Source organism: Brassica oleracea, chromosome C6 (genome assembly GCF_000695525.1).
Source record: "Brassica oleracea var. oleracea cultivar TO1000 chromosome C6, BOL, whole genome shotgun sequence".
Classification (NCBI taxonomy): Eukaryota; Viridiplantae; Streptophyta; class Magnoliopsida; order Brassicales; family Brassicaceae; genus Brassica; species Brassica oleracea.
This window is the reverse complement of record NC_027753.1, coordinates 28525818-28541229: the sequence shown is the minus strand read 5'-3', so window position 1 is coordinate 28541229 and position 15412 is coordinate 28525818. Positions and strand designations below refer to the sequence as shown.

Sequence of the window (15412 nt, the reverse complement as noted above, 5' to 3'; positions counted from 1 at the left end):
CCCTATAATAAACACTTTTCCGATTGTATGAACGAAATCCCCACAACATAAGAGAAACACTTATACACTTTAATGAACGGTAAAGGGAATACTTACAATTCGTTTTGAAATTTGTTATTTCATGGTTTATGCTCATCTATACAAAGAATCCTCAATGGTATGCATTACAATTGTATAAGAAATGAAATACGGCAGAAAAAATTGATGTTTTGAAACCCCAAACACTAGTTCCTCGGTATTTTCTCAGAATATTCCGAGGAAATTCCGAGGAACAATATAAATTAATAGAAATACATGCACATGATATTTTTTTTCCTCGAATTAATGAAAATATAGAAAGGTTGGGCCTGACAGGTAATGGGTTTTTAGAAAGTAAGAACTGAATAACAAATCTGTAGTGCTTTGATGATGATAGTCAATCCAGATTAGCTTAAACCAAGACTGGTTATGTCAATTTTGAGCTGTCAAGATTGAAGAGGGTGGTTTATCCGGTTCAGCAAGGCGGTTAGCCCAAGGTTTACGGTGGGTTAAAATCGACTTAATGTGCGTAATAAACTCTCTCTCTCTTGTGAGCTAAGTTCTACTGTGAGAAAAGAGGGATTATTCGATTTGATTCACCTGAGGAGAGCAAGATCATAGTGAATTGGCTAAGAAAGATCAACTCGAGAAGTAGAATTGTTACTCATATCGAGGGCCCAAACTCGTTAATCGTCTTGTGTCATTCTTTTGTGTTTACGTTTTTTGAAGTATTGCGTTGAGTGAGAGATTGAGAGTGATCGAGGTTTCGAGCTTGTGATCCTAACAAAATCAATGAAGAAAGGACTTGATTTCATGGGATGAAAGTTTATAATCAAAATTTTTAACTGTAGATTAAAATAAAGGCCGATAAATAAAAATATTAATGTTGGTGTGGCAAGGCGAAGCGTGGTTTTACTTGGATTCAGGGCCAGTCTTACCCAATAACATACCTGACAAAATCATTGGAAAATTTAAGATCAACAATTTCTACTTCAAGTAAGAGATATTCCTAGCATGTTTAATATCCATAGTCGAGAAGTGTTGAATAGGCCTGTACAGGGATTGGATATTCGGGTTTTTGAAGGTATTTGTGATTTTCTTCGTATGACACGGATATATAATTTTTCGATTTGCTTTGCTTCGGAAAAATACGGATATTCGGAAAAACAGATATCCGAAAAATAAATAAATATTTGCGGATATTTACGGATATCTCATATGTTCTGATTAATGCAAATAATCTTAAAAATTTGATACAAATTTGTTTCATAAAATATTTTTTTTGCATGATATATAAGATAAAAATTAAAAGAAATAGTGAATCTACGTATTTTATAAATTTTTTTAAACTTAGTTAACAATTATAATAAGAAAAAACTTAAGAAAAAAATTATAATTGTCATAAATTTATTCATTTCCTTTTATGTAATATTTTTATATAAATAATAATGTGAATAAAATTTGTCAAATCATACGTTAGAATAACAATTATATAATTTTATATATTTTAAAAATTTAAATATAATCAAGATATATATGTATTTATATATTACCTGATCGGATCGGATATCCGCTTCCCAAAATTTTAATATTTGTGATTTGCTTCGATTTTAACGGATATTGATTTTTAGTATTTGTTTTGTTTCGAAGGTTTACGGATATCTGAAATTTTCGAATCGAATCGAAACGAATAACGAATCGAATCAAATTTAACAGATAAAATGTCAAGTCCTAGCGTTGAAAGACTAAATCACAATTATCTTGGTAATTGTGGGGAGAGAACTAATTAAACTATTATTTTGGTATTTTATATTATTATTTAATTTTTTAAATATTGGTAATACACATTCACAAATAATGGAAGGTACATAATTGGCTTATCTTTTGTGCTCTTCTGTGGTGGTCACATCAACTTTCTTTTTATGTCAAAATAGTTAGTCTGTTTGACTATATCTATTTGGAACACCAGCTGCTCATATATAAAACAGAAACCATTTAACGCGGGCTTCTTATTAATTATTTTCGACTAATTGAACATGTTCTAATGATTGACGAAAGACAAGAACGTGTTCCAACGAGGCAACGACTTCGAACAAAAAGATAAAAGAAAGCACCATCCGCTGCACGAGAAAACTATTTAAATGTTATCTTATGCACCAATATAACCTGCCGACTACCTTCATTTAATACATCTCACATGCATTACAAAACCATTACAAGAAGCAATTTCTATGTCTTTATAAATTTCCAAACATAAAAAAAAAAAACCAAACAAACAAACACAATGTCTAACACCGGCGTCGCGGCGGAGGAGCTTGGAAAGACAGCCGTAAAATCCTCCTCTGGTGGATGGAGATCTGCTAGGCTCATCATCTGTAAGTAAAAGTCTAAATGATAGTCTTTTGATTCTCTTGCAGTTCTGATTCGTGTTCATTAATGATTTTTGTAGGTGTAGAAATGGCTGAGCGATTCGCATACTATGGTATAGCGACTAACCTGATAACGTACTTGACGGGGCCATTAGGAGAGTCAACAGCTTCAGCTGCGGCTAATGTCAACGCTTGGAGTGGAACGGTCTCGTTTCTGCCGCTTATCTGGGCCTTTGTAGCTGATGCGTTTCTCGGTCGTTTCCGTACTATCATCATCTCATCTTCTCTATATGTCATGGTATATAACAATTTAATCTCCTCTTAAAATGTTTTTATTATCAAAGTTCCTTAAAATAACTGATGTGATGAAACAAAACAACACAGGGACTTGGGTTGCTGACGTTTTCAACCATGATTCATTCCCAAGAGCTCCAAGTGACTCTCTTCTTCTGCTCTCTCTACCTTGTAGCCATAGGACAAGGCGGTTACAAACCTTGTATTAAGGTATTTGGAGCTGATCAATTCGATGGTAACGATATAAAAGAGGCGAAAGCCAAGAGTTCTTTCTTCGACTGGTTAATGTTTGGAAACTGTATTACCATACTGACATCTCAGTTGGTCTCTAGTTACATCCAAGAGAACCTAAGCTGGTCACTAGGGTTCGGTATTCCAAGTGTTTCCATGCTACTTGCTCTGTTTTTGTTTCTCCTCGGAGCTACCTCTTACCGCGTAATTACTGGAAGAGGAGGGAAGAAAAACCCTTTTGCTAGAATCAGTCGTGTTTTCGTGGAGGCATTGAAGAACAAAAAGCAAACTGATGTAGATAACCTGAAAGAGAACCTCCTTCTCCTACCTCACAAAGATTCCAAGGAATATAGGTAACATAGTTAACATAGATGTTTTTCTTGTTTAGAATCTTGGATCCCACGTTCTATTTTTTTATATTTTACATCAAAATAACATTTTATTACTCAAATTTGATTTGAAGTGATATAGTAATCCAGATCGGAATAGAATAACCAATAAGAAGTAACTATCAATTCAAAAATCTAGCACTCTTAGCCCACGTTTGTGTTTACACCATCTTGGTTCAGCCGGTAAATATAAGAGGGATAATGATTAAATCAAAACCCGATTGAGATGAAAGTTCTTTTTTGTTTGTGGTAAAAATGAAAGTTTGACAGTTTCTCTTGGAAACGATGCAGATTCCTTGACAGGGCAGCGGTTTCATGTGATTTAGACGAGATTGAAGAAGCAAAAGCGATGCTTAGGCTTGTTCCCATATGGATGACTTGCTTAGTCTTTGCCATTGTATATGCACAATCCTATACTTTCTTCACAAAGCAAGGAGCCACAATGAACAGGTCAATCTCACAAGAACTCTTAGTCCCTGCAGCTTCACTCCATGGTGTCACAAGCCTAACAATAATCGTGTTCATCCCACTCTACGACCACCTACGCGTCCCAATGGGTAAATTATTCACTCATAACTCATCAGGAATCACAATGCTTCAAAGGATAGGCACAGGGATTTTTCTGTCCATTCTTGCTATGGTAGTAGCCGCCTTGGTCGAGATCAAAAGGCTCCAAGCCGCTAAAGATGATGTCACCGTACCAATTAGCGTGTGGTGGTTGATTCCACAGTACGTATTCATTGGACTCTCGGACGTGTTCACAAGGATTGGTTTACAAGAGCTTTTCTATGACCAAGTCCCTTGTGAGCTTAGGAGTCTTGGTATGGCCTTAAACCTTAGCATTTACGGTGTCGGCAACTTTCTAAGCAGCTTTATGATATCAGTCATTGATAAGGTCACAAGCCATTCTGGTCAAACGAGCTGGTTCGATAATGACTTGAACGAGGGTCATCTAGATTACTTTTACTGGCTTCTCGCTTGTCTCAGCTCCATTGCTTTAGCCTTTTACTTGTGGTTCGCCAAGTCGTATGTGTACAACAGACTAAATACCTTCTAAAGCATTGTCCTCTGATCTGCCTAATGTATTGAGCTTCCTCCATTTACATAGTAGCATGTTATGAATTGAATATTGTGAGGAATTTTGTAAACGTACACTAAATTATTCTTGATTTTTTTTTTTTGAATACCATTCTATAATTTTAGAGACCTGTTCTGTTCACTTGATAATTTTAGTAAAATATCCTCAGTGAAACTTAATAACAACTAAAAATACGCAATATAATTTTTAATAAGATAATTATTTTTGAAGAGATAACACGAATTTTTATTTTATACAAAACTTACTTCTAATCAGCAATGATCAATAATATTTGTTTATTAAGTTATTGATCCTAATTCGAACAATCTATTTATGGAACATTTTCATACATCCATGTGTATTTTTACCTGAACCAACAAATTCCTGAATTAGCAGTCGGTAAAAGAATTTAATTAATGCTTTTATGGCAATAGCTTGTTCTATAAAAAATTATCTAAAAGTTATGATTTGAAAAAAGAAACGTATCAAATACGATAGCTTGAGGACAAAAGCAAGAAATCGAAAATGATTGAATCCAACGAATTATTTATAAGTTACAGTCACATGATAGTGACAATGCTCACTCGTTCCAACTACTTTAATCAACCATGTCTTTATATAAACCTAGACCAGATCTCAGTCGCTGTGATTGACTCTAGAACAAAACTGTAGGAAGAAGCAATGTCTATCTCTGAGGCTGCTGACGAGGCCGGAACTACACTTTTAAACGGCATAGTTGATGGCTCTGTCGATCTCCGAGGCAAGCCATCCGTCAGATCCACCTCCGGTGGATGGAGATCCTCTGGCTTCATCATAGGTAAGCACTTAACTTGTTGGCCACCTAAATTTCCCACCATATTCTCATAAAAGGGAATATTCCGGCAGGTGCTGAAGTAGCTGAGAAGTTCGCCTACTTGGGGATAGCGTCTAACCTGATAACTTACTTCACAGGACCGTTAGAGATGTCAACTGCATCTGCAGCATCAAACGTGAACTTCTGGCTCGGAACGGCAGCGTTTTTGCCTCTAATATGGGGCTCTATCGCCGACTCGTTCCTTGGCCGTTACCGTACCATTCTCTTAACCTCTTCTCTCTATATCTTGGTAAGTAACTGATAACTCCTTCAAATTAGTATTTCTCCTTCAAATTTTAAAATGCTATTATACGTGGCATGATCCTCAAATTATAAATAATTTTTTTACTAAAATTAACCTAAAAATATTTATGGCCTTATATCTCAAAACAAATTATAAACAGATTTATTGTGAACTAGTTTTAATATTTTTGATTTTATGCGGTCAGGGACTTGGGTTGCTTACGTTTTCAGCGACGATTCCTTCTCTCTGTAAAGATCAAGAAACACTCGTCTCATGCGTTTCTAAGCTCAAAATAACGATATTTTTCTCTGCTCTCTATCTAATAGCGATAGGCGAAGGAGGGTTCAAAGTATGTATTAGGGCTTTTGGAGCAGATCAGTTTGATGAACAAGATCCTAAAGAATCCAAAGCCAAGAGTGTTTACTTTAACTGGTCGTATTTCGCGAGATCAGCTGGCATATTGACAACTCGTTTGATCTCTAACTATGTTCAAGAGAATCTGAGTTGGGCTTTAGGGTTTGGGATTCCATGTCTTTCCATGATGCTTTCTCTGTTCTTGTTTTTACTTGGAACACACACTTACCGCTTCAGCACCGGAGGAGAAGGCAGAAAGCAATTTAACCCTTTCGTTAGAATTGGTCGTGTTTTCGTAGCTGCAGCTAAGAACCGACAACAAACTTCTTCAGAAACATACCATCTAGTCCCTACAGAAAGTTCAAAGACATTCAGGTGAGATGCTGTGTTTTACATGTGTTGTTAGCTTATGTCTATTTTTGTTTCAATATAATCACATTTTCTATTTTTTGTCAATATTTTTTATCCAAAAGTTGAAAGAAGATTTCAATAAAAAGTTGTTTTGGAAACTGTAGATTCCTGGACAGAGCGGCGATTTCTTGTGATTCACGTGAAGTTGAGGAAGCAAAAGCTGTGTTGAGTCTTGTTCCAATTTGGATGTGTTGCCTAGTGTTTGGCATTGTGTATGCTCAGTCTCCTACTTTCTTCACAAAGCAAGGATCAACAATGGACAGATCAATCTCATCAACACTATTAGTCCCAGCAGCAACACTCCAATGTTTCATAAACCTATCAATCCTCGTCTTCATCCCAATATACGACCGTTTATTTGTCCCAGTAGCAAGATCAATAACTCATAGACCAGCAGGAATCACAACGCTTCAGAGAACTTCCACCGGCATTTTCCTCTCGATTCCTTCATTGGTAATAGCTGCTTTGGTGGAGATGAAGAGGCTCAAGACGGCCCGAGATCAAGGGCTAGTTGATTCGCCTGAAGCCACGGTTCCAATGAGTGTTTGTTGGTTGATCCCACAATACGTTCTCTATGGAGTCTCTGACGTTTTCACTATGGTTGGTGTACAAGAGTTCTTCTATGGACAAGTACCCGTCGAGCTTAGGAGCTTGGGACTATCTTTGTACCTTAGTGTAGTTGGCATAGGCAACTTCTTGAGTAGCTTTATGGTCGCCGTCATCGAGAAAGCCACAAGTCAGTCCGGTCAAGTGAGTTGGTTTGCTAACAACCTTAACCAAGCACATCTTGATTACTTCTATTGGCTACTTGCTTGTCTAAGCTCTGTGGCCTTCGTTTCCTTTGTCTATTTTGCCAAGTCGTATGTATACAGGAACCCAAAGTAAACTCTTTATCTATCTTGAGGAATAATATTGATTGAAATGAAGAAAAAAGGTCAATGAAAGTAGTTAGAGGGATAGCATCAGATTTTCATATGCTATTAGACATTATTAATCTTTGTAGGCCATTATTTTTTGCTTAAATGTTTGGGCAATTCTCTCAATAACATTTTTTTAAAGTTTTTATCACAAAAATAGAATTCAATGAGGAAAATGATCAAAATAACCTCTTTTATTTTAAAATTTTTATATTTTTTTTTATTTTTTAAAATTTGAAACCATATCTTCAAAACTCTCATATTTAATTCTAAATCCTAAGTCTAGATTAGTTAACCACTTAACCTTAGTGTATAAAAGTATTTTTACCATCTAATAAAACTTCTTTTGATCATTTTTATTCCTATAGAGCTATTTTGTGAAAATAAACTAAAAAATTATCTTAGGGAATTTTTCATAAATGTTTTAATGGTTAAATTCAAACACATAATCTACTACATACCTTTACAGAAAAATTGTTTTCTCATTTAATTTATTTTATTTTGAATCTGTAACTAACATACTTCATTTGTTGTAAAATCAACTTCAACTCCTTACTATTTTTAGGAAAAAAAATAAAGGAACATTACTTTTTCATAACGAAATACACTAGAATAGGCATCATTTATCTTATTAATTTTTCTATTTTATAAAAATATAGAGAAATATATAGAAATGGTTTAGGGCAATTCTCGTAAATAATAGACAATTTTCAAGTTTTGGTCACAAAAATAGACCACAAGTAGGAAAATGATCAAAATATTTTATTTAATAGGTAAAAGGACCCTAATACCCTAGATATATAAAAAATTAAAAAATAAAATTAAAAATTAAAAAATTTAAAAAAAATAATAATTTTTTTATAGTTTTAGATTATATGTTTTCAAATTCGAACTTTTCTATAAAAATATTTTTTTTTTGAAATTTTTTTTTATTTTTTTTCAAATTTTCTTTTTGTAATTCGAAAATATTTTTTGAAACTATTTAAAAAAAATTATTTTCAAATTTTAAATTTTAATTTTTTATTTTATAAAATTTTAAATCTCAATCCCAAATCTCCACCCCCTAACTCTAAACCGTAATGTTTGAATTAGTTAACCCTAGAGGTATTAGTGTATATTTACATTTTTAATAAAATATTTTGGTCATTTTGATCCTTAAAATCTATATTTGCTGCTCAAACTTTTTTTATTGCTATCTATCCTACGGTATTTCCCAATGGTTTAACTAACTAAATCGGTTGAAAATGACCATAGTGTACTCTTACATGTCCCAGCGACCGTAGTAAATATATTTAAATACAAGTTGTCACCTTGCCATATACAAAGGTCAAGACCAATACAAAAAACGATGATTATTTTAAATGAGCCAATGGCAAACCTCTGCGATGAGCTCGAAGACTCTCTTCATCCAGGCACCACCGAAAATTCCATGAGATCCTCATCTGGAGGATGGAAATCGGCAAGGCTTATCATCGGTTAGTAAACCCCATATCGATCTTAACGATATTAGCTTTGTTATCTCTTCTTATAGATTCACAGAATCCGCTGTGTTTTCTTCGCTTGTAGGTGTAGAAATGGCGGAACATTTCGCCTTTTACGGGATTTCCTCGAACCTAATAACGTACCTGACGGGACCATTGGGAGAGTCAACGGCTGCAGCTGCTGCGAATGTCAACGCATGGAGTGGAACGGTGTCGTTTCTGCCTCTCCTCTGGGGCTTTATCGCTGACTCGTTTCTCGGTCGTTTCCGTACTATCCTAGTTGCATCTTCTCTGTATATCTTGGTATGCAACAAATTCGTCTTAAATATCTCTCTACTTTCACTTGAAAAAATCTAGTAGATTATATTTAGTTTTTCCAATAAAAAGAAATATAATATATATATATTTTGGTGAAATACTTTGCAAAAATTATATATTCCAGTTTTATAAGCATATGTTTTTTTTTTCTTACAGAAATTTGAATTATTTGTACCATAGGTATGTTGGACTACTTTTCTTGCACATGTTAAAAGACTGTCATAATGTTGCGAATTTATTTCTAATAAGAAGAAGATCTGGTGAAACAAATAGGGACATGGGCAACTGTCGTTTTCAACCATGATTTCTTCTCACCACAAAGATCCAAGTCAACTCCAAGTGACCCTCTTCTTCTGTTCTTTGTATCTTATAGCCATAGGACATGGCGGTTACAAACCATGTATTAGGGTATTTGGAGCTGATCAACTTGATGGGGATGACTTAAGCTCTTACTTTAACTGGTTAATGTTTGGAAGCTGTATTAGCGTGTTGACCACTCGTTTGATCTCTATATTTATTCAAGAGAACCTAAGTTGGTCCTTGGGATTTGGTATTCCAAGTGTTTCCATGCTACTTTCTCTGCTTCTCTTCCTTCTGGGAACTAAGAACTATCGTTTCAGCACTGCAAGAGGAGAAAAGAAAAACCCTTTTGCTAGAATCAGTCATGTTTTATGGAGGCTGTAAGGAACCGAGGACAACCAGGTTTAGATATATATAACCCCAACCAGACCCTCCTTATGGTCCGTGTTCATGACTCAAAGCAGCTCAGGTAACATTATAAAGAGATATGTTACTTTTCTTTAGAATGTTTTCAGGGCATAACTGTGCTTATACCAATTTGGTTCCTCTATGTATGTATTATGGAAGGTTCCTTGACAGGGCGGCGATTTCATGTGATTTGGCTGAAATTGAAGAAGCAAAAGCAGTGCTTAAGCTTGTTCCCATATGGATGAGTTGCTTAGTCTATGCCATTGTATGTGCTCAATCCCACACTTTCTTCACAAAGCAGGGAGCCACAATGGACAGGTCAATCTCACCAGGACTCTTAGTCCCTGCAGCTACACTTCAATGTTTCATAAACTTAACAATCATCATTTTCATCCCAATCTATGACCGTCTACTTGTCCCTATCGCAAGATCCTTCACTCAATGCCCATCAGGAATCACAATGCTTCAGAGGATTGGATCAGGCATGGTTCTCTCCATTCTTGCTATGGTAGTAGCCGCCTTGGTCGAGACCAAAAGGCTCCAAATCGCACGGGATGATGCCACAACACTGATGTGCGTGTGGTGGTTGGTTCCACAGTACGTATTCATTGGAGTCGCGGACATGCTGACAATGGTGGGTTTGCAAGAACTCTTCTATGACTAAGTCCCTTGTGAGCTTAGGAGCATTGGTATGGCTTTGAATCTAAGCATTTATGGGGTCGGCAACTTTCTAAGCAGCTTCATAATATCCTTCATTGATAAGGTGACGAGGCAGTCTGGTCAAACGAGCTGGTTCGATAACGACCTGGACAAGGCTCATTTGGATTACTTCTACTGGCTTCTGGCTTCTCTCGGCTCCATTGGTTTAGCCTCCTACTTGTGGTTCGCCAAGTCGTATGTTTACAATAGACCAAACAAATTCTAAAAACAATCTTGTGTCATTGTGGTGATCTTTTTAACTTAATTTGATTTTTTGCATTTCTGATATGCGCTTCATACCAAACTACTCGGCGTATATATACAAGAAATATTAGTACCTTTTTGATACGTAGTTAATTATATTTTTTGGTCATTGCTGCTAATTTCTCTTAGATTATTTGCCTCCATCAAAACGTATATAATAAATTTTTAATATGCGTACTGAATATTGTGATCAATCATATGTTAAAATATATATAAAAAAGCAAGTGGCTTAATTATAAAAGAAGAGGGAGGAAAAACAGCTACATATACAATACAAATGTACAATAATAAGATGGCACCAGCGATGAACAACGTAGTACCTATTGGAATTTTCCCCTCACAATCTGATTTTTGTAATCCATTTAGAATCGATAACCCATAAATTGTAGGTTACGTCGACAAATCACGTCATCAACAATGGTTCCAGTATATAATTTTGATTATAGTTGTACAAATACAAAATTTTCTTTACGTGCGAAGTGGTCTTTATGTTTTTAGCTATGTGACTGCTACACAGCGGAGTTGAACTGTTAACACTTTTTAAAATCAAAACTGTTCAATCATTAGTTACGAGTGTTAAAAAATTAATTGCAGTCGATCATCATGTTATTGTTTTTACTCGAATCAAATCTTTCTTCCCCTAAAACCAATAAATTTTTAACAATTTTTGAATGTATAGAAATTTTAGGTCTGAAAACCAGCACATCCTTATGTGACTAGATCAAAACCATTTTAAATTAACTCTTTTTAAGATAACAAATATTTCTCAACTGGAATTAAACTCACAACCATTTGGATTTCTACTAAATAATTTAGAAATCTTAGTCATTAGATCAACTCCACATTGGATTCCCATTGTCTTCAGGTTAGCTACCAGTTCGCTACTTGGGGCTTCTTCTACTCACCAAGCGTTATGACAGTCACTGACTACTTACTTCTGGTTGAGAAAATCAGAAAATAAATGAGTTCTTGGACGGGAAGGTTTCTATCTCATGCTGGCAGGTTGCAACTTATAAGCTCTGTTATCATAAGCCTAACCAACTTTTGGTTACAAGCTTCCAGACTACCAAGAAGTTGTTTGAAGGTGATCGAAAGATTGTGTTCTGCTTTCTTATGGTCAGGACCTGAGCTCAAGACAACAAAAGCAAAAGTCAGTTGGACGGATGTATGTTTGCCAAAAAAAGGGAGAGGTTTGAGGCTAAGACCACTGAAGGAAATGAATACAGTTTTTTTGCTTGAAGCTAATATGGAGGATTTCTTCTGCGAAAACTTCTCTGTGGGTACATGAATTCATTGCTATTTCATTCGAAAAGGATCTTTCTGGTCAGTTTAAGGAAGTACACAATCTCGTTCTTGGGTATGGAGAAAACTATTGAAGCTTCAAGATCTAGCAAATCAGTTCTTACAAATGAAGGTTGGTAATGGTAAGCATACCTCTCTCTGGTATGATATCTGGTCGAAACCTGGATGTCTCAAAGATGTTCTGGGTGATCGTGGTCTTTCTGATTTAGGAATTGCTGACAACGCCATGGTAGCAGATGTACTTGGCAATCATAGAAGAAGAAGGCACAGGGTTCGTATTCTGAATGATGTGGAAGATGAGATAGAGACATTACGTCTGGCTGCCAATCAGGAGACGACCTTGCCCTATGGAAGCAAGCTGATGGGAAGTTCGTCAATAGATTCTCAACTAAGAAAACATGAGAATTCGCGGTTGGAACAGGGGTATTTGGTTCACCAATTCGACGCCTAAGTACTCCTTCCTTGCGTGGATTGCTCTGTGAAACAGGCTCCCAACTGGTGATAAAATGCGCATGTGGAATGCTGGGATAAATACAATTTGTATACTGTGCAATGAAGCTGAAGAAACATTTCAACACCTCTTCTTCAGCTGCAGGTACTCGAGACAAATTAGGAAGGTTGTTGCAGAGGGATTGTTGCAAGATAGTTTCACCACTGATTGGAGTGATATCATTGAGATTATCTCCAATCCTAGGCTGATTCCAACAAAGAACTTTCTAGTCCAATATACATTCCAAGCAGCCATGCATTCAATATGGAGGGAACGAAATACTTGACGCCATGGAGAGCAGCCACGGGAGGCTCACTGTCTAATAAAGTTCGTAGATAAAACAATCAGACCTTTGGTTGCTTTCACGCAAAGGAAGGGGCCATCTTGAAGACTGGTTACATGGTTTGGAACCCGGGAGAAAAATAAGCTAGACATATTTTCATAAATTATTAGATTGATTCTTTGATTCATTAAACAGATGCACTTGATGTAAAAAGTTTTTGATCAAATAAAGTTAATATTAATTTGAAAAAAAAAAAAATTTAACGAAACCATAAAACGAACAATTTGTTTCGCATATGTGCTGATATGTGGTAAAGAATATATTTTTATATTTGATACTATAATATATATATATCTGAATCTGCGATTCTTTTTGAAATATGTAGGTCCTATGAAAATATATGATCGTTTCCAACTTTCACTCGTAATATATGTTTACGAGTTGGGTGATGATATAACATGGTGTCATGATGTGAAGACACATTTTACTTTAAAATAAAAATTATTAAAAACATGACCATGCCCCATTCTTTTCTCTTTCTCAAACGATTCCACTCTTTTTCCTCATCTCAAACAGAAATTATGACTGTAAAGATTGGATATTTAAGTAAGGACTAAAACAAAAGGTTCATGTCGGGTAAATCTTGAAGACTAGTGGAGAAAAGCGAGGTAGAATATCTTCAAAAATCAAGGAGATCATCAAAATATGTTTCAGATTTTATTAACATATACGATATTTAAAAAGTATCGCTTATACGAGGAATATTTATTTATAAATACATTAAATAATATAATTGTTAATTAGGGAAAGGTTGAGTAGGAAAAACTAAAAGTAAAAAAAAAAAGTGATTTGGTTAATGATTTAAAAATAGGAAGTGTGCTAATACCCTAATACTAATTCGTGAAGCTGAAGACGGCCGTTGGAGGAAAAAGAACAGGACCCACTAAGAAATCGTTCAAATGAGCTGTCGGAAAACAGCTCCGACCAGCCTGTGTGTTCTCTTCTGCCTTCCGTTATATAAAACCTCTCTTTTCCTCTCCCTTCTCTCATTCACTTTATAGAATTCTCTCTTCCTTCCATTTCTTTTCTTGAATTTCGAAATGGCTCAAGAAGAGGCACAGAAATCAGCAGATGTCGTAGTCACAACGGAGAAACCAATGACCGATAAGGAGGTGACTGTACCTTCTCCGGTGCTGGAGAAAGAGGTGACTCCCACGGTTGCTTCGGAGGAGAAGGCCGAGTCCGAGAAGGAAGAAGAAGAGACAGTCGTAGCTGAGAAGGTGATTGTTCCATCCCCTGAAGAACTTGAAAAGAAGGCACTTGCGGAGTTTAAAGAGCTCGTGAGGGAGGCTTTGAACAAACGGGAATTCACTTCTCCGGTGCCGGTGAAGGAAGAGAAACCAGAGGAGAAGAAGCCGGCCGAGGAAACCAAAGGAGAAGACAAAACAGAGGAAAAGAAGGAAGAAGAGAAACCGGAAGCCATTAAGTTGGAGGCAAAAACTGATGCGGTGGCTCCCGCAGAGACCAAATCAGAGGAGAAAGAAGCAGTGTCAGACACCGTGGCTGAAGAAGATGGAACCAAGACCGTGGAAGCAATTGAAGAGTCGATAGTCTCCGTCACTCCTCCAGAGAACACCGTAGTCTCCGAGGCAGAGCCTATGGAGCCGGAAGAAGTCTCCATCTACGGAGTTCCTCTCCTCCAAGACGAGAGATCCGACGTGATCCTCCTAAAGTTCCTCCGAGCAAGAGACTTCAAGGTTAAAGAAGCATTGACGATGCTGAAAAACACCGTCCAATGGCGCAAGGAAATCAAAATCGACGAGCTCGTAGAAGCCGAAGCCGGAGAAGAAGCGAGCGAGTTCGAGAAGATGGTTTTCGCTCACGGTGTGGACAAAGAAGGTCATGTCGTGATCTACAGCTCCTACGGTGAGTTCCAGAACAAGGAGCTTTTCTCTGACAAGGAGAAGCTTAACAAATTCCTCAACTGGAGGATTCAGCTTCAGGAGAAGTGTGTGAGAGCTCTGGATTTCAGCAGCCCTGATGCCAAATCTTCGTTTGTGTTCGTCAGCGACTTCAGGAACGCTCCTGGCCTCGGCAAGAGAGCGTTGTGGCAATTCATCAGGCGTGCCGTCAAGCAATTCGAGGACAATTATCCCGAATTCGCCACTAGAGAGGTACGTAATAGTGTTACACACATAACACTAATACAAACCAGCTTTAGTCAATGAAGAACTTATTCTCCAAAACATAATTACAATTAAAGATATTATAATCCATATAGTTAACGAAAATAATATATACTAGATTAAGATCCGCGCCTTGCGTGGAATAAACATTATATATATAAATTATTTTATGTATTATATGTTCTTACATATTATGAAATAATAAATATATATTGAATAATTAAAAGTCAGTAACTATTACATATATAATTAAATAATTAAATTGGTGCGAACGTATAAATAAATTTTATTAATCCAAACAATTTTTTTAAAAAAATTTGATAGGATAAGTAATTAAATTCAAATGATATTAACATACATAGTATATTTTTAATTTTAATGTCTATTAAATGATGCTTTCTACTCATATATTTTTTTGATTATGTGTATCTTTAATAGCAAAAACTTTAAATTATTGATAACAAAATTTTCATTGTAGGATTAATAATTTTAGTAATTTATAATTTAAAATATTTTATCAATT

General features: G+C 35.9%; 3 protein-coding genes and 1 pseudogene across 4 annotated transcripts in view; all 4 read left to right on the top strand.

The window, feature by feature from the left end:
* Nucleotides 1-2216: 2216 nt before the first annotated feature.
* Nucleotides 2217-4476, top strand: LOC106296827 (protein NRT1/ PTR FAMILY 5.11-like). Its single transcript, XM_013733057.1, has 4 exons — nucleotides 2217-2393; nucleotides 2468-2685; nucleotides 2772-3265; nucleotides 3593-4476. The coding sequence occupies exons 1-4, from the start codon at nucleotides 2303-2305 to the stop codon at nucleotides 4356-4358; spliced, it is 1569 nt and encodes a 522-aa protein (XP_013588511.1). The 5' UTR covers nucleotides 2217-2302; the 3' UTR covers nucleotides 4359-4476.
* A 527-nt stretch (nucleotides 4477-5003) lies between these two features.
* Nucleotides 5004-7259, top strand: LOC106296782 (protein NRT1/ PTR FAMILY 5.12-like). Its single transcript, XM_013733010.1, has 4 exons — nucleotides 5004-5196; nucleotides 5265-5482; nucleotides 5682-6205; nucleotides 6346-7259. Exons 1-4 carry the CDS (start codon nucleotides 5061-5063, stop codon nucleotides 7124-7126), a joined length of 1659 nt encoding a protein of 552 aa, XP_013588464.1. The 5' UTR covers nucleotides 5004-5060; the 3' UTR covers nucleotides 7127-7259.
* A 1245-nt stretch (nucleotides 7260-8504) lies between these two features.
* On the top strand, nucleotides 8505-10651 carry LOC106296783 (annotated as a pseudogene).
* A 2991-nt stretch (nucleotides 10652-13642) lies between these two features.
* Nucleotides 13643-15412, top strand: part of LOC106296926 (patellin-1-like) — a 3291-nt gene continuing 1521 nt past the window's right edge. Inside the window, exons 1-2 of one of the 2 annotated variants that reach the window (XM_013733186.1) lie at nucleotides 13643-13826; nucleotides 13905-14877. In XM_013733186.1, coding sequence (XP_013588640.1) covers nucleotides 13804-13826; nucleotides 13905-14877 — 996 coding nt within the window. In that variant the 5' untranslated portion in view covers nucleotides 13643-13803. Of the gene's footprint in view, nucleotides 14878-15412 lie in introns of both variants that reach the window. The other variant, XM_013733185.1, reaches the window with a different exon arrangement.